This window comes from Nesoenas mayeri (assembly GCF_963082525.1).
Source record: "Nesoenas mayeri genome assembly, chromosome: 1".
Taxonomy (NCBI): Eukaryota; Metazoa; Chordata; class Aves; order Columbiformes; family Columbidae; genus Nesoenas; species Nesoenas mayeri.
In genome coordinates this window covers 198,710,463-198,734,629 of record NC_137541.1, presented here as the reverse complement: position 1 = coordinate 198,734,629, position 24,167 = coordinate 198,710,463, and the positions used below count along the sequence as shown (strand labels likewise).

Sequence of the window (24,167 nt, the reverse complement as noted above, 5' to 3'; positions counted from 1 at the left end):
GCAACCCCCTCTCTAGCAGTCCCTCTACAGGGCCTGGGATGGCTCCTTTGCAGAAAGGAAACTTCTGCATTTAGCAAGTTTTTACCTCCATTAATGAAGGGACTAGTCAAGCATAGAAGAGGAAAGGATTCTCTCCCTTCACCTTGTAACAGTATACATACCCTACCAGAAGCTTCATTTCCTCCTATAGCTATATACATCTTTGGAAAGAAGTTCTAAAACATGGTGGCTCTGAACTGGTGATTGTTTCTGCTCACTGTGTTAATGCTTGGTCAAAGTGTGAGGCAGCAAAGAGAAAACCCATAGAGTTATTAATTGATTTCATTCTACGTGTCACTACAGAGCTGATCTACTGAAACTGAAGCAGAGGTGAGAAATACCATGACTAGTTGCTACAGAATAGATGCCAGGTTCCAGAAACACTGCTGTACTGATAATATTCACATTTTTATTGAGATTATTCTATTTTTACTGACAGAAATTCAAACAATACACACAACATAATTTAAAATTTATTTATACAACTTGGTTTGGTTTTATTCATTAACACGTGATCATTCACAAAGTGAATGCCAGTAAGAATGAAAAACATAAGATCAGGTCCATATACCTAAAAATTAAGACCTGAAACATTCCATGAAATGTTATGATTTTCTTTGAAAAAAATGTTTGTTTGTGGCAGTTGTGAAACCGACAATGGTAGAGTAAAAATCTGATTATGAAACACATTGAGTGTAAAAATTTAATACAAAAGAGACCATAGTTTTTGCACGTCAGTATCTACTTTACTTGTATAAAAATCAGGCCCTGAGAGTATTCACAACCTTGGATGTCTTGAAATAAGTCAGTGTTATCTTGCCTGATAAGGAATGTAGAGAGAAGAGCTGATTCTGGAAAATTAACCTAAGGTGAAGAAAAGGTATTTTTCCAAAACATAATGGTGGAAATGGCAGGTCTATGGCTTTTTAAAAGAAAATTTGGTGTAATTTCTTGGCAATTCAGATAAGCAGAGAGCATAGAAAGAACACATTCAAAAGTCAGCGTTACACTCCTTTTTACAATTTTTCCACTGGGTCTGAGATTGCATAAGACACAGTTGAATAAAAGGTGACAAACAGTAAGCTTCATCCGTTTTCTGAAAACCCTGTTCTTCTTAGGACCTTGTTACTCAAGCAGAAACACTACAAATGCTGACATTTCATAACAAAAATGTAACTGTACTATGGAAATATCTAATAAAGTTCTAAGACTGAACTGGTCGTATGAAAACGAAAGGTATTTATGATGCAATTATCCCACATAATTGCAAAAAGAGATATATTTCTATTTTTATAGCTTAATGGAAATATGGAGTATAGGTTCTCCGAATTTTCATTGAAACTGATTTAATTTTGACTGGTTTATTGTTCGCTGTCCACGTATTCCAGTGAATCCCAGTTGCAAGAAATCTACCTGTGTAGCGATGAACGCCATTAAGATTCGCGAGGCCACACTTCCTGAACCACCACCCAGTGTTATCACTGAAGTTACTGCAGCTCTTCACAGGCTGGTCTTTAATAGTGCACGTTGGCCTGCAGCCGTCATTATCAACATCAAAAGTGCTGAAAGGCATTGAATTCTGGTTATCTTCTTTTCTATATCCTCTAAATGCATCACCTAAGCACAACAGATAAAACAGAAAGATAAAAGAGTTCATTATGGAGAAACGTAACATTTCTTATCTGTTGCATACCTCACAAAATATTCCTCTGAATTCATTAGAAAAATAGATTTCTTCAGATGTGGCTGAATGATGAGCTGGCAATGTATTAAACAAATAGGAAAGAAAATGTAAATAATACTGAGAAGTACAGAAGATGTTGAAATTCAATAAAACATCTTTATGTTGTTGTTGCTTTTATTGACACACGCCAGCTATGAAGGTAAAGGCTTTTGTCATCAAAGATAGGGGAAGAAAATATAAAAGAAATTAAAAGAGTTGTTTTCCAGTGATGTGCCCAAAGCTCCAGAGTGAGTCATGACATAAAGCTGAATTGTGACAACACAGAGGTCAGTGATTACTGGTTCTGGTGTCTTACTAGAGAAATAACATTTACAGGTAGAGTAAAACATCAACACATTTACAGAATAACTGTTACATTGGCAATATAGAACATTCTTGCATATTAGTAAATATGAGGGGAAAAAAAAAAGCAGTAAGACAGGGTGTAATACTCAACACAAATCTTTACACACTTTGTATAGCTATGGTATTAAGGCAGGTCTGGAATTGTAAAATAATCCGTATCTGTATATCAGCCAGTAACTGTTGTACACTGTAGGCCTAATTTGTACCAGTTATTTCTTTCTCTATCCTTTGTACACCACTGTCTGGGCACTTCTGAACTAAGCAAACAACAACAGCAGGAAGAACTCCACTAACATCAGCAAATTTGGGATGAGATAATGGACATCTAAAGAATTGGATCATTAGATAGATAAACACAAACACACACAAAATCCCTTATGTATTATATATATATATTCCATGGACTTGAATCCATTAAAATTCCTTTCCTTTCCTTACTTGTTTTCCTTTATTAAAGGAGTATGGACATCTAAAGAATTGGATCATTAAATAGATAAACACACACACATACAAAATCCCTTAGGTATTATATATATATATTCCATGGACTTGAATCCATTGAAGTTCCTTTCCTTTCCTTACTTGTTTTCCTTTATTAAAGGAGTATTTATGCAATTATTATTTCATTGAAGACCTTGAAGCAATAGAATAAAATGATTTCTTATTATGTAAAGATTGATGTTGGTATAACCAATTACTACATCATTAGCCATTTATCTTTGTTCATAATGCACCAATGGAGAAAAACAAATAAATATTTTCAAAGTTATCTTAACTAAGTATTGATCTTTTGAATGCTTTTTTTGACATTAAGAAAGGTAGTAATATTCTTTAAATACATTAAAGAAGGAAGTTCTTACCAGCATTTCCTGAATAACGCCCCAAATGGATCTTAAAAGAACATGCTTCATCCTCTATCCAAAATCCATTGTATGATGCATAGGCATGCTTGTCATTTTCTGATTCCAAATCCACATAAAGACTGAAACTAGTGGCTTTTTGATTTACTATGTGAAAAATCTTCCTCAGTCCAAGCCAAAATTCCCCTGAAACACAAATATAATATATAGTCAATAAACTTATATAAATGGAAAGTGTAAAAGAAAAAATGGATTCTTCTAGTTTTTCTACTTTCCTTCCTGAACCAAATGTAATAAAAATTGATAAGTTTATATTGCCTTGAAGGACTAATGAAGATACAAAGTAATCTTCCCACTTCATTGGGAAATCCATGGAAAGAATTTCTATGCGTGCATCATCTGTTTTCTCTTTCACATTGAAAAATGTCCACGTGAAAACTTTCAAGTGTTCTGTATACCTTGAAAGACCACAAAAACAGGATGTGCTGAAGATCCACTTGATTAAGTGGAATTCAGTAGCATTCCCAAGGGCAATACTGAGAAATGACAGATGTTAGCATTGTACGAAATGCAACAAAACTCGAACCCTGTTCTCAAGATTTGCTGCCTCTGTAAATCACTCTTTTATTCCATGGAAGGTTGCCCCATATGAGCTGTGCTCTTTTGTGTACTTGAAGAGTTGTGTGCTTTCATTGCAAGCTCAGATAAACTCCTAGAAAAGCAACTGGTTTTAGACTTGCTGGATGAAAGGTGGCAGTAAAAAAGTAACATCACAGGTGTGTTGGTATTACCTACTGAAATATTTCCATTATCTTCCTAGTTTGCATTCCCTATGGTAAAATATCACTGATTTTACTCTGCTTTAAGGAAATATTTTGCAAATGTGATTAACACCAATTAAGGCTTTTTTTTTAAAATCTGGGGGGTGAGGGGGGAAGAAAAAAAGAGGGAAATTCAATGAATACATCATTTCAGGAATAAAACATTGCAACATTTGAAACACCCCTTGTGAGACTGAGGATGAGCAATGGCTAAAGACTCTAGTAGGGTGATAGTTGTTATGGAGAAGATCACACATTAGATTTTATCAAAAACCTCCTAAGTATAAATAAGACCTTTAAGAAACAAGAAATTTACTCTCTATACAACTAAAAATCCCACACAATTTAGTGGAAAGTAGCTCACATAAAGACAGCAGAAATGTTGGGTCCAAGCACTTTAGAGTATTTGAAATTAATACCAGAAAGGTCACCAAATCCATCCAGATATTCAGACCATGGTCTTTGAAATGGAATGATTCCATCAGTTCTTTTCTGAATCACAGTCCATCCACCTCCTTGAAAATCCATGTCACACAAAACCTAAAATAGACATAGATATGAATAACGTTTCTTGAAGCAGCTGTTATGAAGAAAACACTTTAATTAAATAAGGCGGACTACTCAGAGTTTTGCCAAGTGACTTTCAAATATCTTAACAAAAACCTCAAAGAAAATAAAAAATGAAGCTGCACTATTTTCTTATATGTTCTTGTTGGACTGCTTAATTTGGATATTTCCTCAAGTAGTAGAAAGTGTTGTGTGCAAATGTCTGCTCATATCATATAAAATAAATAAGCTTCGATAAATGTTACTGTGTATCAATAATAGCATGAAGTGGAAGCAACATGCAATGTCATGTATCAATCATGCAAAATATTACAGACACAGGCACTAACACTGAATATACCTTTATTTCAGCAAAGCAAAACAGACACAGCTTCTTATGTGTTCTCCCTCACCATCATACCTTCTACCCCCTGAAATGCTGTGTGATGCCTGAGAAATGCCCATAATAACGGTGAGGGAATGGAAAAAGAAATAACCATAAGCCAGTATATCATAATTTATGCTGGAGCAGCAAAAAATTCCACATAAAGGGCCCCAATCCAGGAAAGTCCCAAAGTGACCGTTTAAGAGCCTGCAACTAAGCAGTGCCACTGAATACATGAGATCAGCTCTCAAATTTATGAGTCTTTGTGAGTCTTCGCTAAATTTGGTGCCCAACAGCATGTCAAATGGCAGCAGTCCAGCTGCCCTCTGCTATGGAGTATCACATCATGTGGTGCATTTTCTCCTCAGCCCATTTAATTTTAGATGCGTAACTGAGTTCCCTAAGTTGGGCATCTTATTGCCCTTGTCTCCGCTGTAATCCTCCTTATACAGAGAAATGCGCGTTCATAGTGTGGCTCTGCAAAACCAAGATCTAAATCACCCTCTGCAGGTGTCAGTCACCTTCTTAATCTACGAAAGAGCCCCTAAAGCTTTGGCTGCTCTCCAGGGATTTCAGCTAAATGCCTAAAGTCAGCTGGAATGTATCCAGGTGACTCCAGGGAATTTTCAAGTACATCCCAGTGCCCGTGCTTGACCAACTATGATGGGGATTAGAAAGTCTGGGCATCCTAATGCACATTGCACATTTAGACATGGCACTGCCTAGGCTGTTCAAAGTAGTTCTAAGGGATACTATGCTTAATTAGTGTTCAAAACCAGGCTCATTTGTAAGTGTCTCCCAATGATATCAGGAGAATTAACCTGGAACACGCTTATCGCTGTGTAGACATTAAGCTACTTGTGATAACAAAAGTAAGTTCAGAACATAATGTTGCCTGTCACCAAATAACAGTAAGCAGATGCACAGGTGATGGAGTAAAGTACGGGTTCTTTGTTTATGTTACAGGGAATGTGCACAATGCAATATGTTTCAGAAAAGAGACATTTGCAGTCTTAGCCAGTTGCTAAAAGTAGAGTTTAGGTGGAAGTCAGTTTAACTCCCAAAAAATTGTGGCGGTCTGTGCTTTATGTGTCGCACTCCCACTGCCTGTACCACCCAGAGGTTTTCCAGAAAACCAAAGACTCGTTCCTTGGCAGAAACACATCAACATCACGTTCAGAATCTCTGTGATTTGACAACATCTTCTCTAGGAAAGACAGGAAAGCAACAGTACAGAGTTGCAATGTGATCTACTATAACCTGGGGAATCTCAGATTCTCAAGTAAGTCACAGCCATTGGATGCGTTTAGCAACCCTTGCAACACAAATAATGAATGAATTATAGTAATGGTCATGTGCACAAAAGAAAATTATGGGCTTTATTCCCCATAGAACCACATGCTTATTTCAGTCACCCACGGAGGGCAGAACTGGAATAAAAAGAAATACAAAAGACTCCAAAATTAAGATGCAAAGACATAAAACTCATTAAAAATAATCTCATTGCCTCATCCACTGTCTTGAGAAGATGATTGCGTGCTTGGCTGCTCCTCTCACTCTGAGTCAGAAATACAAAGAGGAGCCCACTTGGTCACAACAGCAATCTTCAGTCCAAGGTAAATCAGTGGGAGTGTTGATAGTTCTCAGAAGGAGCAGATTTGGCTCTACAGGAAAGGTCATCAGCCAATTGTTTAGATATGGCACCAAAACATATACCAGCTAAGAACATGCGGTAGATACACAAAAAAGTCATTGCTGTATAGTTTCTTTAATCCTTTATATGCTGGAAATGATGCTATTTTCTTTCTCAAAGTGTTACAACAGTTAATCTCCTTTCCAGCTTGTTCTATGACTCATGTTGTGTAAGAGATGAGGAGCATTACTGTGCCAGGTACAATTTAAATTAAATGAGCAGGAGGATGCTTCTACTGAATATTTATTCCATCTTTAGTGTGTGCAAGAGGTATATTCCAAACAGCTGTTTAGTTTGTCTGACCCAGCTTAGAAATATCATTGATCTAAATTTACTGATCAGAAAGTATCAGAAAGTGATCAGAAAACAATTTTCTGAAAGCAAAAGTGGTTTTATTTGCTTTATGTTTGAATACTCAGACAAAAACCCATTTGGGACTGATTTTCTGAGAGGAGGAGAACCTGCCACTGCCACTGGAACTGGCTATTCTTAGAGGTCCCAGAATTCAGGTTTCAATTAGGCCTAGTTAGGCATCAAAAATCAATACTCACTTTTGAAAACATGAGGTTTCAAACATGAAAACATAAGAACAAAATCAAGTTGCCAAATGGTTTTCTTTACTTATATCTTCATGTAAATGATTATAAAGAAATTTTGCTTTAAATTTAGTTACATTTAAAGGGCAGCTTATTGCTGAAAACATCCTTACTGAAATAAATTGTTTCATGCTGGCTTTGTTTTCTGGTTTTCACTTTCTTACTATGGTTTTCTGCCTCTTTGTATTTTTTGTATTTTGCTGGTCTTCAGAACTTCCAGAACTCTTGGCTATTAGCCCCTTAAAATGCATTACAATACTTGTTTATGATTTAATATCTTGATATTTTTATCCATCTATCATTCCTCTTGTACCCTTTTTGTGCTTCAACACATGGAAGAATTTGCATTAAACAGTTTTGCTTAAAACAGCATTAATTATGGAACACATATTTTAGATATTTTTCTCTGATAACATTTTGGCACTATCTTTTCAGTTCTGTGTAACATCTACCAGACAAGAAATTAGACACTCATTTCATGAGTGCAGATGTTTCTTCTCATTATTTATTGTTACCTTGTGTTTTTAATCAAATTATTATGATTTTTCCTTTTGTTTCTCATTCTCCTTAAGGAACCTTTCCACTCATATCTGCTTCTCAGATTCTGGCAGTACCTTTAAATGTGGAAAAGTACCAAAAATACTTTTGAAGTAAAAGGAGTTTTATAACTTCATATTTATTTGCCAAAAGCTGTAAGTGACCTGAGAAATCACTTTTCTCACATAGATTAGTCATATCATCTCTCAGGAAAAGTAATTTGGGTGAGGTATGAATATTTGCTCAACATAATCCCCCTCAGTCCAGAAGAAGTTCTTAACCAGACACATTTTGTGCTATGGTTCAGCTGGGGGTGAGGCAGGCAGCATTTTCTTCATACTATAAATACAGTTGTTCTGTGAACACTTCTGCCTGTCTTTACCTTTTGTTTACCTGGAAGGAACTTGCTGATGAGTTACAGATCTTTTCCAGGAGCTCCCAGAATGATAAGGTTTTCTATCAGGGGTCTGTGGAACCAAGTTCATTTTTTTTTGAGATCCCAGCGTACTTCTGAAGCCTTTTCATAATCAGTTTGAGGTCTTTTATTTGTAGCATTTTGTAGGGTCCCAATTGGCCAGAGATAAAGGATTCATCCTTTGTTGTATATAAAGGAAGACTATAAAGTTAGATATTAAATTTTGCTATTTATTAGCTGGCTTAAATTCCACATTTTTTCTCGAAAAACTAAAGACCCAGCATGCGCTGCAAAATTAAAGGTTTGAGAGTGCCGTATCTGTCTTTCCACTATGCATAAGGACTTCCCTAAGTAGAACAGCCTGAAAGGAAATAAACAGACAAAACAAAGTATTTTGTTTATGCATGGACCACAATGTCCTGAGCCTGAGGAAATTAACCCAAAACTCTCTTCTCCTGGATAAGCACTATAATTCTGAGCAATTACAGCAACTCCAAGCTGGTAGTGACTGCTGCACTTCATGCTGAATTTCCTCCTCTTAAGAATGTATATCCTGCAAACTGGATATAAATACTAAAGTCTAGATGCCTCTCTGCATCAAGACTGAGTTATAATGATGCTCGGGCAAGAACTAAACACTTACTCCTCAAACTAATATACATCTGCACCTATACTTAGATGTCTATACGACAGCATGGTCTAATCTATAGGCATCAGCAAAGTCACCTCTCAAGAGCAGGCAACACTATACAGTCATCCAGCAGAATAATTCAAAAAGCCAAAGGCCCCATTTTAGGAGCCAACTAGATCAGTCTCTTGGCTCCTCAGTCTTCCAACTCTAAAATAGAAAATAATGGCATTTCTCAATGTCCAAAAGGGGTGCTGGAAAGTATCTTTGGTTTTCCTCTTTGGTGCATTTTTGACTTTATGCAAAAACTGATGATGGGATCTTATTACAAAGCTTAAATTTCTTTGTAGAAACTGAGAAACTTGTCAAAATTATAGTTATGGCAGACACAGCTGGATGATTTAATACATTTCTTATTAATCTCTTGAGAAATTGTCAAGGAAAACATTTTAAATCTATTAAATAGATTCTAAGGGCATATTTTCAAGCAAATTGTCACTACCCCGAGAGATAAATTTATTACCTCAAAAGGATAATTTGATCCTTCTGGATGGATAATGTACAGACCAGTTGGAGTTTTTGAAACTGAACCAACGGTATCTTTAATATGAGTGCAATCCAACCCTAGAGAATAAAGTATTTGATGAAGTTTGTTAGCAAAATACATTAAAAAAAAATAACTAAATACAGCTTAAGCATAGAATATTACTTTTCTTGGTAACGTATGAATAATTTCATACCACATTTTCTTGTCATGCAAACTTTAAAATCATGTTTTGTCATGAATTTACCTTACAAATGAAAATTCCCTGAACTCCATTAAGCTCAGAAAGAAGCATAACTTACATTGTATAGAGAAGGTTCCTTCTGCTCCTAACTGATATGGTACAGACATGGAAAACTATTTATCTGGGTCTTATTTTACAGACTTTATTTGGGTAACACTGGTACTGAGTAAAAAGACATATTATCTGGGGAAGGATGTCTTTGTCCTGCAAATATTTGTATTTATACCTGTAAAAGCATTTATATCATCATGCATGCATAAAAACCCATTTGCTTCTAAGTGTTAAGCCAGGTCTGCATTAACCATACTCAAACAAGCAGTTTCTCCGGCCAGCAGGACTGCTCAGAGGTGATGTTTCCCTTAGCTGGGGTGGACACTACAAAGATTAACTCTCCAGTGTGCAAGTGATTTCAATTTCATTTGAAGAACAGTATTGCAAATTTTGCGGACACTTTATTTCATTACAAAAGGAAGTCTCATTTAGCAACATCAGACTGCTTGTAAACTGATGATCATACCTGGTATTTTGCATAAAAATCAGCAAGATGCCCAAAATCATCAGTTGCAAATGATTTAAAGCAGTCTTTATGATGACATTCTTAAACAGTTCACAAATTTTCCAGAGTTTATATGTGCATACCAACACAAAATAAATACTGTAATTATTATAATGGCTTGCTTTTGCTTTAATTAGTTCTTCATCAAGATACAAAGAGAAAAAGGAGAAGAGGTCAAGACTAAACGTGAAAAATACTTACCATGAGATTGAACTGCTTTGTAAGAAACTGGATCCAAATGCTTTCTCAAAACTTCTGCATTCAAAAGAAGTATTCTGTTCATGAGTTCATTTACCTGCAGATTGAAGTAAAAGATCTTTAAATAGGATGTGCTGAGGAATTTCATATTCTAAAGTTGTTCTTTTTGATTCCTGATAAACATAATCTGAAGTTAATTTTTGTGATGGGTTAGTGATTCATACCTTCATTAGGTGAACTTGCCAAACTTTTTACTTTTTGCATCCAAAATCATCTTTAGACACCATTCCAGTTGCTCCAGGAAAAGTCCTTCAGTTTGATTAAGGCTTTTTATCTGTACTGAGTGAGTGCACAGTGCTTGTAAACTACTGTCAGAGTTCGTGATCATGTAAATGTCAGCACTGCAGGTAGCAATCAATGCAGAGGAATGGCCCATCATCTGCCCTACAGCCATGCAGGCCACCAAGTTATGGACCAGGTGGTGCTAATCACTCCTTGTAGACATGAAACTCACATCTTACCCAAGCTACAGTTTTACCCAAGCTACAGTGCTTTGTTTTCCTCAATTAGACAATATCTGTAGTGATAAATAATATTAAAAATCTTAACGATAAAGAAAAAATTACCTGGTTGGAAAGGTAATCCAAGGAAGACTGTTGATCATCCATCATGTTTCTTACCAGTTTTTTTGTACTTCTGGCATATTCAACAAGAGAGTTCTGCAAATTTCCTTTAAAAGAAAGATGTTCATGCGCTTTGTTATCATACATCTAGAAATATTCTTGCCTGAATAATGATACGTTTATTTATGATATATAAGTGGATAATGAAGGTGTTTAACCTCAGGGTACCTAAAAGTTAAACTAAAGTAGTACAGAGACCATAGCTTAAATCCAAAGATGCTAAGAACCTCAGCCTCACTGGTTGCAGTGAAGACATCTTAAGGAGAAATGGATCTTCTTAAAATTTGAAGAATTTCATCTTATCCTTGAGTAACTTGGATAACCAGTGAATGTATACCACAAAAATACAAATGTAAATGATAAAAGACAAATACATAATGTTTCTGGTCATCCTACATTTTCCTATTCACTCTTCTACTTACTCACGCTCCTGTTTTTTTGCCCTGATGTTAAAAATACAAAAAGTAAACTTGTCAAGTAATTAATAATACATATTAAAAACCATATGGGAAAGACAAGAATTTTGACAAGTTTCTCTGTGGCTGATTACATCATTTGCTGTGTAGTTTGTCAAGGCAGTGAATAGACAATGTGCTGTATAGATATCTATAAGGGGCGAGCTGAAGTATAGATTTCCTCTCACTTAACTAGCTCTGACACACATAAGTACGATGCTTAAATGACGGACAGGCACCCTACTCTTCCTGTCTAATGGAGGGAGCTACTGACATTCCAAGGGTAACCCAGGCATGGATTTGCCTGTCCTCACCCGCGATGAGAGAAACGAGCATCATTATACTTTAACTTGGCACAGCAGTTGCACCCCAAAAACACAGCACCCCAAATTAGCTGAACAGGACTCAGCCTGGGCCGCAGGATCAAAGCCTGTCACATTTGCTCAAGGAGATATAAAAATAAATGAGCACAGCGTAGCGTAGCATAGCAGAGGATTGCATAGCATGGCATGGCATAGCTTGTCGCTGAGAGTATTCTTTATGAATACATACTGCACATGTAATGCTTTTCCCCTCGTAAAATTTTAGCTTGAACATCACACGGTACAATGCATTGTTCTTTTTGTTTGGAAATATCTGCAGATTTATTTTTCTCTTCTGCCTTGAGTGGCTCCTCCACAGCTCCAACATTCCTGGTGCCCTGTTGTACCAAACAATGGAGGGGGAAATAAATTGATCATAAAGCAAATATAAAATAGCTCCATCTGCCAAAATGAAGTAGATTACTCCGTGGATCTTCCTTCAAAACCTGGAGTTTTAAAGCTTTATCAAATTATAATAGACAGAGCTGAGGTCAAGGCCTCTTAGGTGTCTTCTACTTAGCCATACCTCACAAAATAGAGTTTCAGAGGTAAACAATAAGCTCTACAAATTTAAAAAACAGCAACAACGTTTCTGGTAAAGTATTCTACCTGTGAGCACTGTGAACTGGAGGCAAGAACTTGCAAATCTTGCATTTAAGAAGCTCACATTTTAGGAATCACCACACCCAACAGACATCTCACATGCTAACAAAGTGATTTCCACCGGAAAGGAGCAGGCTTTGGGATTTACCACATATTATTAGCAAAACACTTTCTCTCTTAAAAGTCTCTAATTACTTAGACTGGAAATACTTGCACAACTTATTAATCTCTGCACACAAGCAACCCCAAGCAGATTTGCAGACAAACTCAACATTTAAAAAAATATTTTAAATGCTCTTAAAAGGAAAAAATAAGGGATAGTATTCACAGGCATACAATTATCTGCAATAATAGCAATAAAAGCATTGGTAAGAGTAGTTAAAGCTGTTAATGTTCTTTTACAATAATATTGTCATATTTAATATTTGTTCTTCCATGGTGTTATTTGACATAAAATAAAGGAATGCCTCTGACTCATCACTTAAAGAAATGCTAAAAGCAATTCCTGAACTATGTGTCACTGTAAAATGACTAAGAAATGTATTTTCAGTTCAGTCTTTGTTTGTTGATTCCATAATCTCAGCAAAGCATATAGTATGTTCACAGACTGTATTTCCAAATGAAAATCGGACCCTTAGAAAACTTAAGGATTTTAATGGAAAAGGAAACTTCTTTAGATGTGAATATATCTTCAACATATTTTTTTTTCCTTTCCTGCTTCAGGTTTCTCTTTGTGATATTGGCACAACACGGGCAAAATACTCAACAGGTTTCTTCCTGATTTTTGCTTTTTAAAAGTGAAAGTAAATATTACACAAAACTGTTAAGAAGAGGATTTTACAAAAAAAAGAAAAAAAAAGTTTCTGAATTATTACTCTAACTGCATTTTGTGTCTAGATATAAATGCTAGAGAACTAAAAGAATACGTTTTTTTTTAATTTTGAAATAAGCACAAAATGAAGAGAAATTCTACAAGAGTTATAACAGATCACTTGAAACTATGGTTTGTTCCAGGGCTTTATCACAGCTACTCACCAGATGTTCAATTAAATACTGTCAAGCAAATATTTTTAACCAATATTTATGGTTAACAAAAGCCAACATGAAACAGGCACTTAAATCTGACCTCGGCAATTCGAGCAAAAACTGTGACTCTGCCAAACACAACAGTTACTCTGCATTTACAGTCATGCAGATGTGATTTAAAATACAATCTAACAACCGAGCTGTGAGGAAGGACAGGAAGACAAAAGTGTTCTGATACACTGAATTCCTCCAGTTTCAATGTAGCTCCTTCTCTGTATCTGAAAATACCTGATTCTTCTGTATTTTCATATCTATCCTGAATAACGCGATGTACATTTTAGAAACATCTCACTTTTCTGAGAAATCATTCACTTACATCCATTATCTTATCTAAGCAAAGTAATTGAAAATCTTACCTTAGATGAACAAGGCTTGACATTACTTAAGATAGTCTCTCCCCGGCTGAACAAAAAAATATTAAGACAAATCAATGAAGTTACCCCAAAGCAGTTCATCTTTGAATTGAAGAAATGCAAATGTTTTCACGGGTTTCAAATTTCTGTGGAAAGGATTGTACACTATGAAGTCCTGAGCTAACTATTCGGGAATGTCTACAGCACAAAGAGCAGCCAGCACATCACTCCTTTAATGCCTGGATTTAATAAACCACATTTCAACTGCACAGTAGATTTTATATGCTACCGCTTCTAACCTGAGAGCAATTAGTGCTTATCACCTTTACATAACACATCAAACACTTTTTTCTTTGTGATACCACTGTGACAGATTTTCTTATATGCTATTTTTGAGTAGTGGTATATATTTGGTATTGAGTAGTCTGGGCTACTTGAAAGAAAAATAAGTATTAATCGATGTTTTCATTTTTTACAAAGGTTTTTATCATTAAAATGAACTCATTTACATTGGTGTGGTGGTAGTGCACTAGAACAGGCTGTGGAGGCATTTTAGCATATGTCTTAAAAGCAAATTCAAAATAGAAAACTGAAAAATATTACTTTAAAATAATACTTCATGTTACACTGAAAATTGTTTAGCAGGAGGACAATAACATTCTCTTGGTGTCACTGGCAGCCCATCCTTATGAGCAGAGCTGTTGAGACTGGGACAATCATTCTAATGCAATTATTTTTACCCTGAAAAATGACATAGTACAAAAAAGTGCTACTGAAAATTAGATGATTACATGTAGTCCACAAAAACTTAATTAAAGCTATATAGCAGGCACCTACAGTTTTCACACATTCTGATACACTATTCTTGTATCTTAAAAACTGGATCTGACATTTTAACCAAAAAAGGCAAATTACTTGGAAAGTTTATTTGGGAAAATTCATAAAGGTCCAACAAATTTTCAACTCCTCTTGCACATTAGAGAATTTAAATTATTTGTGATCTGGCTGAGTAAATGAAAACTCAGCTTCTAATGTACCCCTGGGAGACAGGCTGTGTAAAGGACCGTCCAAACACACCATTCAACATCACCTTATACTGGTAAATCCAGACAACATTCCAAATTTGTCTCGATACTGTGGTTCATTTTCATCCCCATCTGAAGATGGAATATACTGGAAATAACTTTTGCTATTGGGAGAGTGGTGTTAATAGCATTTTCAATTGAGATTTTAATCCAGTTTTTAATCCAATGTTTTCTTTCCAAAATGACAGCTAAAGGGCACTATGCACCTGTACCTGTCTGCTTCTTGAGAGGGGCACACTCAACTGCCTGTGAAATTCTTAACAACTTGGGTTCTTCAGCATCTCTCAAAATCAAGTTTTTAATTTGTTCTAAAGCACCATATGGCACATTATGGTTTTCCAGGATATTTAACTAGCGTACCAGTTGATACTCTCTTAAAAATGTGCAGGTTGTGATCCATAGTACAGTCTCAAAGAGGTAAGAAATTAAAAAGTTTTCATAGCTACCCATATCACAAAATCACAGAATGGTTGGGGTTGGAAGGGACCTCTGGAGATCATCTTGTCCAACCCAGCTGCTAAAGCAGGTTCACCAGAGTAGGTCACACAGGAATGTGTCCAGGTGGGTTTGAATGTCTCCAGAGAAGGAGACTCCACAGCCTCTCTGGGCAGCCTGTTCCAGTGCTCTGGCACCCTCAAGGTAAAGAAGTTTCTCGTCATATTCAGACGGAACCTCCTGTGCTTCAATCTGTGCCCATTGCCCCTCATCCCATCACTGGGCACCACTGAAAGCAGTCTGTCCCATCCTCTTGACACCCACCCTTGAGATATTTATAAACATTGATGAGATCTCCTCTCAGCTTCTCTTCTCCAGGCTGAACAGACTCAGCTCTCTCAGTGTCTCCTCATAAGGAAGATGGTCCAGGCCCTTAATCATCTTTGTAGCTCTCTGCTGGACTCACTCCAGTAATTCCTTGTCTTTCTCAAACTGGGGAGCCCAGAACTGGACACACTACTCCAGATACAGCCTCAGCAGGGCAGAGGAGAGGGAGAGGGGAAATAAACATTAATGGGAAATGAACAGTTTTTATTCCTCTTCCTGTGCACAGAAATAGGAAGAGGAGATAAATTTCAGAAAGGAAAGGTTTAAATGATCGGAACTTTGGCTGAGCTCCTTCTCCCGTGCAGTCACCCACATAGTTAAGCTTAAGTTTGGAGGAAAGCTAAAGGGCATTAGCGCTTTAATCCTCCCTGGAACAAGAAGAAAAATGTGTTTCTGCAGCAGCCTTCAAATAAATTCAGAATCTATCCCACAGATTTAAGAGCTGATCTTCATGCGTCACTGGAATATCCGTCTCTGTCCCACAGTAAAATTTATGAAATTTCTTTCAAAGCAGCTGCCAGAGTGGGACCTTCCATTCTGTAACCACTTGAAGTCATGCTGCTTGCTGTCCCAGAATAATTATACAGTTCTGAAATGCGTGGTCCTCGTCCCACAGTGTGAGGTTACTCAGCAGGAGAAACACCAGGTAACCCTAAAGGAGGGCTATACAGGAGTAAATCAAACAAACCAACCAAAACACATCAACAACAAAACCACACACAAAACCAACCAACCAACCAAACAGAAACAAAAAAAAAAGGGGGGGGGGAGGGGAGAGAAGAATGAAAGAACCAAGGAAGGAAGAAAACTATCTGTCATTCTAAATTTCAGAAGGCATCTAAGGTGAGGCTGTAAGTTGAGCTGGAAGTCTGAAGAAACTCAAATTCTGTCGTTGTGAATTGACCATGAACTTGATTCGTCCTAGGTATGACACAGGCTCTAATTCTGCCCTTGTTCCCCAGCTCTGATTCAGTCCTGTTCACCTGACTCAGTTCCCCATATTGATAAAGTCTTGTACTGTATCCTAAACAAAACCCAGCTTTTCAACAGCCAGACTGGGATGTTAAAAGTGTCTGTGCATTAAAAAGCACATGGAATGTGGTAGAGTGACAACCAGTCTTCTACCTGCAACATGGAGGAGTTCAGACTGGGCAAGGAGTTGAATTCGGGGTCAGTATTCTGAACTAGAGGTGAAAGACTTCCATTTAGGGTGTTCTTCTCAAGTGTGGTAACTGAGATGTTCTAAATATTAAGCACATTTGGCAACCTGAGCATCAGTGGTCTTGACTGTAAAATGGTGTTAGTTGCCCCTGCTTCACAAGCTGTGCTACAAATATGTGGGGGATCCCGTGGGGAAAAATATTCTACAAATGTTGAGTACTATTTTTACCCCCCTGGTCAAAGACATAGAACAGCTGGAAACTGAAAAAGAGAAGAACTGGTTTAAACTCAAATACAACAGCCAAGAAATGTCTCACCAGGAAATCACCAAGGCATTTAGCCTTTTGCCGACAGCTCATCCAAGGCATGGCAATATCACAAGGCAACACACCCTGCTTTGCCTGGAAAAAAAATGAAATTATAGAACAATTATAGAAATTATAGAACTTTTTCTTTTTTACTTTGTGTAACTTTATTTACATTTTATATACTTCTTATAATTTTGTATAAAATCTTATATCATTTAACGTTTTGGTGTTGGTGTTTTTTTGCATTGTGATTTCTGCACGCAGTGGTTAAAAAGAAATGTTTATCCTGCTCACTCCAAGTCTTTCCCGTCAACATGCAGCAGGCACCGCAGAGAGCTCTGCAAACACACAAGCGGCAACGGGCTCAGGGAGGTGCTGCGTTTGCCCTGCGAAACTCATGAGAAACGCGTCTGTTCGGACACGAGGTTGTTTTTAAATTTTAAAAAAAGGCATCCTGTTATTTGTAAAACCGCAGAGAGCACGGAAAGCCCGGTGGGAGCCAAGCACGGAGCCGTGGCACGGAGTGCGGCAGGGCCGGGCAGACACGGGCAGCGAGGCGCCCGCACCGCGGTGCCCACACGGGATCCCCCCGGCCCGGAGACCAGAGCGGCCCCAGGGCGGCGCGGCCACCCGCCTGTCCCCCGCGCCGCCTCTGAGCGCCGGACAGACCGCCGCCCGCCCCGCGGCCGCTCCCCGCCCGCCCCGCGGCCGCTCCCCGCCCGCCCCGCGGCCGCTCCCCGCCCGCCCCGCGGCCGCTCCCCGCCCGCCCCGCGGCCGCTCCCCGCCCGCCCCGCGGCCGCTCCCCGCCCGCCCCGCGGCCGCTCCCCGCCCCGTTGCGAAGGAAGCGGCGTCTCCGGTTGCTACGATGGCGGCGGCGCGGCCGGGTCGTGCCGAGACGCGGCCCAGAGCTCGGCACTGACCTCCGGTGCAGGGCGGCGGGCCCGGGCCGCTGGATGGAGCCCAGCGAGAGGCGCGGCCGGGCGGCGCGGGGGCCAACCCGGCCTGGTGTCCCGCAGGACGGCGCGGGGGGCAGGCGGGCCGCTGCTGCGTATCCTTCCGCGTGTCCGTCCGCGGAGGGACGGGGGCGGGCTGCCGGCGGGGGTTTAGCGGAACGGCCCCGCACACCGGGACCGTCCAGCGCCCCGCCGGGGGACCCAGCGGGGCCGAGCGGGCCGGGGTGTCGGTCCAGCCCCGTCCGGCCACGCCGCCAGGGAGCGATCGCAGGGGCGGCTGGAATTGAAACGGGCACGTTGGTTTTCCTAAACTGATGTAGAGAAGTTGGCTTCTCACGCAACTCTGGAGTTTTCTTCTTTGCTTTCACTCTTAGAGATATTTCTATTGGGAACTGTATTTTCCATCCTCACTTGGGGATTCTTGTTTTTGTTAATTTAGGTACTAAGTAACACTGACAACAGTTCTAATCTGCGCCTGTACAGTGCTGCTTACAGCGCTGAAGTGGGACAGGACTGATCTTGCACTTGGAGAGCGTTTATCTGGCAATATTAACCAATTTCAGTGCAAACAACTAATCCTTTAGACGAGGCTGGGGTGAGGGGACTTACTGTTGAAACATTTTCCCTGTGGGAGATGTTTCCATGTGTTACAGATTAAAGTAATAAAAGAAAGATCTATCTTCAAATAGACATAATAAATGTGAGATTTTTCATTTGGTGATACCATCAAAGATGAGTGCAAAACCTCTGTCAAAATCACTGTATACAGTAAAATGCAATTACATTTTTTCCTGGATAAACATAAGTATGACAGTAATATACATTTGTTGGACCAACTGTTGTGTACTTAGTCAAAAGGCATATCAGTGTTTTGTATCTCATGGGTAAAGTTTGCCCTTTCCCAAAAAGGTATGTAAAGTCAATCACACAGGCTTTTAGTGAGCTGTTTGGTATAGATGCCATTGTCCTTAACACAATGCTAGCGACAGAGCTTTAACATTTCATTTTGAACGGGATTTAGAAGAAGAACGTCGGGCGTTGAAAGAAGATCAAAAAATATGTCGGACCAGGGCACAGAAATATTCGATGGAGACAAACAGAAGGAGGAGGTAAGGAACCAGGGCTCCTTCGCTGGGAGATTGTGAACATTAAAAAAAAAAAAAAAAAGGTGAGTCAAAACCTTGGAACAACCCAATATTTTTCTCCTATTTGCACATTCACATTGTTAAATAGCCTCACTGCTCTTTTCTAGAGAAATCTAGGCTGAAAAGTTTCACCGATCCAGTTTCTTGCTATAGGACAAGTAAAATATAAAAAGAACAATACTCTGAGTTACTCACTACTTTTTGGGAACTCACTGTAGCCACCTTGCCTGAAGTGCTTCTATTTAATGGCTCTGCCATTGCCTGCTGAAGGGTCTGGGTGTCCATCAGCATGGTGTGACAGCCACACGGCCTCCCCTGCACAGGGGGCTCGCTGCTCCCACTTCCCAATAAACACAACGCAAAGGCTTTCTGGTACAGGATTATATTTGTAATTAAGTTATCCTGTACTGACATACTAAATGGAGCTTTGCATATTCTGCCCACATGACAATGCAAAGTCATGAAATATTCTGTGGCAAAAGGATTAAATAAGCTGTACATCAAGATGTTTCAGTGAAGTGCTGTGAGTATTTTAGCAGGCACAGGGGACTTTTCCGTGGCAGGGAGGTGGTACTTGCTCTGCACACAGGAGCGGCAGCTGCGTTCCTCCCCGCGACAATTGGGAGCAAGCCCCAGCCTCACACCAGCTTCCCCTGCCCAGCGTTCACCAATGCTCACCCCCTGTAGTTCCCGCATCTAATGATTTCTGTTGTGTAATGTTTACTTACTGAAATATATTGATAACTCATAAAGGGGGCAGTAGATATTGTTTATACTGACATTTTAGCTTGACAGTATGTGCTGTCAGTATATGTTTTGAAATGCAAAGAAAAATAGAAGAGGAAATATAATCACCTGGGAGTGATTAAAGACCGTGTGCAACCCACAACCATTGCAGATAATAAACTGAGTCTCAGCTGAGGGATTAAATATCTTATTTAGTTTTCTGGAACAATACCACTGTAACTCTACCCCTCTCAGATGAACACTGTCTATTGTATTACTTGTCTTGAAATATTATACTCCAATGTAAAAGCAAATACCAGACAGCCCCCATGTTTTTGATAGATGGGTATAGTTAAATTAATACTCATTTATACATACATACATTTCTGTATGAGTTTCATTGCAGCCTTAAGAAACATAGGATCAATTCAAGTCATTCAGGTGGGCCAGTTAAAATTTTAGGTGTGGTATTCATAAAGTGAAATAGTTTCCATTTGTGATAATTGAGAATGGCATAACTATAAGCATATTAAGCAGCTCATATGGAAGTCTGTGGTGACAAGTCTTACCCTAATAACTGAGAAGGAGTTAGTTGTCTAGTATTAGAGATGTAATAAGTGCATATAGCATTAATAAGCTATGAAATAGAACACAAAATGAAGTGTCATTGCATGGAGGAAAGTAAGTTGGAATTAAAAAGTTCCTTGAAATTAAGTATTTTTTTTCCTGACAGTTGTGCAGGTAGGCAGTGATTTATCTTCTAATGGATCAGCCTTCAGTTCATGTCTCAAATCTGTGTGTGAGCCAAGATCTATTAACTTCGTAACACATGTAAAGGTGTTAGCTATGATGGTGGTTTCTCAAGGGTAGCATGACATCCTTAAGCTCCGCATTCTTACCTGGCAGCACCCTACATTCACCCTGACAGGGCTTACAGGCATGTATCAGAAGTTATTCTTTGCACTGCTGTTTTATAATTTCAAAGCTGAAATTGTTTCTCACTTTTTTTTCCTTTCAACATATGGAGAGTAGTATGACAGTCTGTTTTCTACTTCTAACCTTCGCACAGAATGGCTAAGGTTGGAAGGGACCTCTTGAGGTCATCTGGTCAAACCTGCCTGCCCAAGTAGGGCCACCTAAAGCTCATTGCCCAGGACCATGTCCAGACAGCTTTTGAGTATCTCCAAGGATGGAGACTTCACTGAGCCTCTCTGAGCAACCTGTGCCAGGGTTCAACCACTCTCATAAGTGTTTCCTGATATTCAGGGGGACACATCTGTGTTCCAGTTTGTGCACATTACCCCTGGTCCTGTCACTGGGCACCACTGAGAAGAGCCTGGATCCCTCATCTTTGCACCCTCCCTTCATATCTTTATGTGCTCAATGCGATCCCCTATGAGCCTTCTCTTCTCCAGGCTGAACAGTCCCAGGTCTCTCAGCCTTTCCTCACAGGAGAGGTGCTCCAGTCACTTCATCATCGTGGTCCTTTGTCAGACTCTCTCCAGTTTGTCCGTGTCTCTCTTGTACTGGGGAGCCCAGAACTGGACACAGTCCTCCAGGTGTGGGCTCACCAATATTGAGTAGAGGGAAGGATCTCCTCCCTCAACTTACTGGCAATGCTTTGACTAGTGCAGCCCAGGGTACCATTTGGGGTTTTTTTCAGCAAGTGCCCATTACCAGCTCATGTTTGGCTTGGTGTCCACCAGGACCCACAGGTCCTTTTCTGCAAAGCTACTTTCCACCCAGGTGACCTCCAGCATATGTTGGTGTCTAGGGTTGTTCCTCCCCAGGTTCAGGACTTTGCACTTCTCCTTGTTGAACTTCATGAGGTTCCTGCCAGCCCATTTCTCCAGCTTATTAAGGTCCTTCTGGATGGCAGCAGGACCCTTGGATGTATCAGCCGTTCCTCCTGGTTTTGTGTCATCTGCAAACTTATTGAAGGCGCATGCTGGCCCATCAGCCATGATTACTAATGAAGATGTTAAATAGGACTGAGCCCAGTATTGACCCCTAGGGTACACCACTAGTTACTGGCCTCCAACCAGACTTCATGTCACTAATCACCACTCTGGGCCTGGCCATCCAGCCACTCTTCAATCCACCTCCCTGTCTACTCATCCAGCCTGTACATCAGCAGCTTGTCTATGAGAATATTATGGCAGAGAGTATCAATGGCCTTAGTGAGGTCCACATAGACAGTATCCACTGCTCTCACCTCATCTACCAGGCCAGTCATTTCTCTGAAGAAGTTTATCAAGTTGGTCAAACATGACCAAATTTTAACATCACCCTTAAATTTATAAAGTCTCTGCTAAAAAGTAATAGCGGTGAATTTCCTTTAGCAAACAGATCTGGGGAAGATATGTCAGAGCTTCTGTGCTGTTCTCAGTCTTGTGTCGTTTAGGTTCATTCTCTTTGCGTTGCATTGTGGAGGAAAACTTTTCTCTAGTTTTTTTGTTGGTTTTGTTTGTTTTGTTTTGTTTTGTATGTGTGTGTGTTTTGAAGAATCACCACCAGCCTACCTTTAAACAAGGTTATACTAAGGCTGAGTTCAAGTCTGATGGCCTCTAGTGCCCAGCTAATGAGAACTGCATATGCAGAGAGCTTGCAGATTGAGTTCTTATGTTTTCAACCTTTTCTAAATGTATTTGTACTGAAATTTTCGCTGACAGTGTTGTATTGATCTGTTGTCAATATCTCTGAAATGCAGTGGCTTCAGCACTAAAAATACTCAACTTCTGACAAGATGGGCTCAGTTAATTGGTTAATTGGTAAAAAACAAAAACAACACTTGCACAGAAAAGGGCAAGTATAGCTTTGGAAAGCAAAGTCACAGTAACTTAAATCACAGATCTTTTTCATAGTGAATAATTAGAGGGACCCATATTCATATCTGATGCCATCTTTTTTTTTGTTTGGAATCTCCTGTATTGCCCAAGCTCCTTGGTTTTGTGTTAACAGCAGTGCGTCAACACAGTGAACAACCAGCCTACTGGTTATTTTTACAGAAGTTGTCCTAGTATAAAAAAAGTCCTTCCTATATTGTTTCACTGATACAATAAGTTGCCAATTCAAGATCAGTTTAAGAATTAACTATGCTCTGGGGCAGTACCTGAGAGATATTTTGCTTAAATAACAGTATTCTGAAAGTAAGAGCTACTGCCTAAACACATACTTGATGTAAGTGAGGAGGATATCATATTTTGTGATTAGGTACTGCAATATTTTTAAATACCAGCTGACAATTTGCAGGGGACTGCAGCCATCCTGCTGTTATTGCTCAATGCAAAATGTGTCTCTCATTTTACTGTGACATTACTGGCTGCAGGTCATTGGTTCATTCTGGAAATAGAATTGTCTATGCGATTTTTAAAGTAAACCTTGCAGTCAGCTATATTGGTTCAGCGTTTTGGATCACCTTGAAATCTGAATAGCTTGAATTACCTTGAAATCTGTTGTAACTGGGGAAGGAAACGCTTTCCCAGTTTATGTCAGTTTCCAATCTATTCACATTGGTGCTGTATTTGTCAGAAATATTTTATTTTCAACATATGCACAAGGTTTGTGCTCCACCTACTGGCTGATTATCATTGATTTTTTAATATAAGCTCTTTAAAGTATTAATCAGTGTTACTGATGGAGGCCAAAAAACATTCTAGTGCCAGCAATGGGAGAAAATATTAGCACTATGTAAACGGGGGGGCAAAGTGTTACGAATTCAGTATCTCTTTCTACATCGTAATGAAGCTGTGCAGAGCAGAGGTCCCTGTGGCCAGGCAGACCTGTGATCCAGCATGGCTGTTTCTGCTCAGGCTGCGGGGCTGTGCTGGGTTTGCCAGGCCCCGGGCCACACGTTTGCCAGACTTGCTCTCACTGAACTTCCGACCCACAGCTTTGTTTTGCTTCATTTATGTATAACAGCAATTTCTCTAATTGACCAGGTGTCTGTGGCTAATTTATTTCACCTTTGTTTATCTTTGTATGGTATGACTGTAGTTTTAGGTTGACAGCAGTAACAAGCAGTTACGACTCTAACACAAGCGGTGGCGTAGGGCAATGCAGGCCTGGTACGATGGCAGGAGCTGTAGAGCTGGGGTTGCGGGATGCGGTGCAGCAGAGAACAGGCAGGGCTGGCAAGAGATGTGGCACGGGCTGGGCACTGGAGACCCCACGGCCGTAAAGTCACCAATAGCTGGCTAAAAAACTGCAAACCTAGATCTGGGTGCATTAGGGAAAGTGTGACCAGCAGGTCGAGGAAGGTTATCCTTCCCCGT

The 24,167-nt window shown here is 39.5% G+C and overlaps 2 protein-coding genes across 2 annotated transcripts in view; one reads left to right on the top strand and one right to left on the bottom strand.

Moving 5' to 3' along the window:
* Positions 1–1,336: 1,336 nt before the first annotated feature.
* On the bottom strand, positions 1,337–13,795 carry ANGPTL5 (angiopoietin like 5; the record flags this gene model as incomplete). The annotated part of the gene is made up of 8 exons (XM_080359652.1): positions 1,337–1,656; positions 2,989–3,174; positions 4,229–4,349; positions 9,133–9,233; positions 10,155–10,248; positions 10,778–10,881; positions 11,842–11,989; positions 13,697–13,795. 8 exons carry the CDS (start codon positions 13,793–13,795, stop codon positions 1,337–1,339), a joined length of 1,173 nt encoding a protein of 390 aa, XP_080215778.1.
* Positions 13,796–18,022: 4,227 nt separating this feature from the next.
* Positions 18,023–24,167, top strand: part of CEP126 (centrosomal protein 126) — a gene marked incomplete at both ends in the record, with an annotated part of 39,392 nt that continues 33,247 nt past the window's right edge. The window contains 2 exons of the mRNA XM_080338580.1: positions 18,023–18,318; positions 19,006–19,131. Of these exons, the coding sequence (XP_080194706.1) occupies positions 18,023–18,318; positions 19,006–19,131 (422 nt within the window). The remainder of the gene's footprint in view (positions 18,319–19,005; positions 19,132–24,167) is intronic.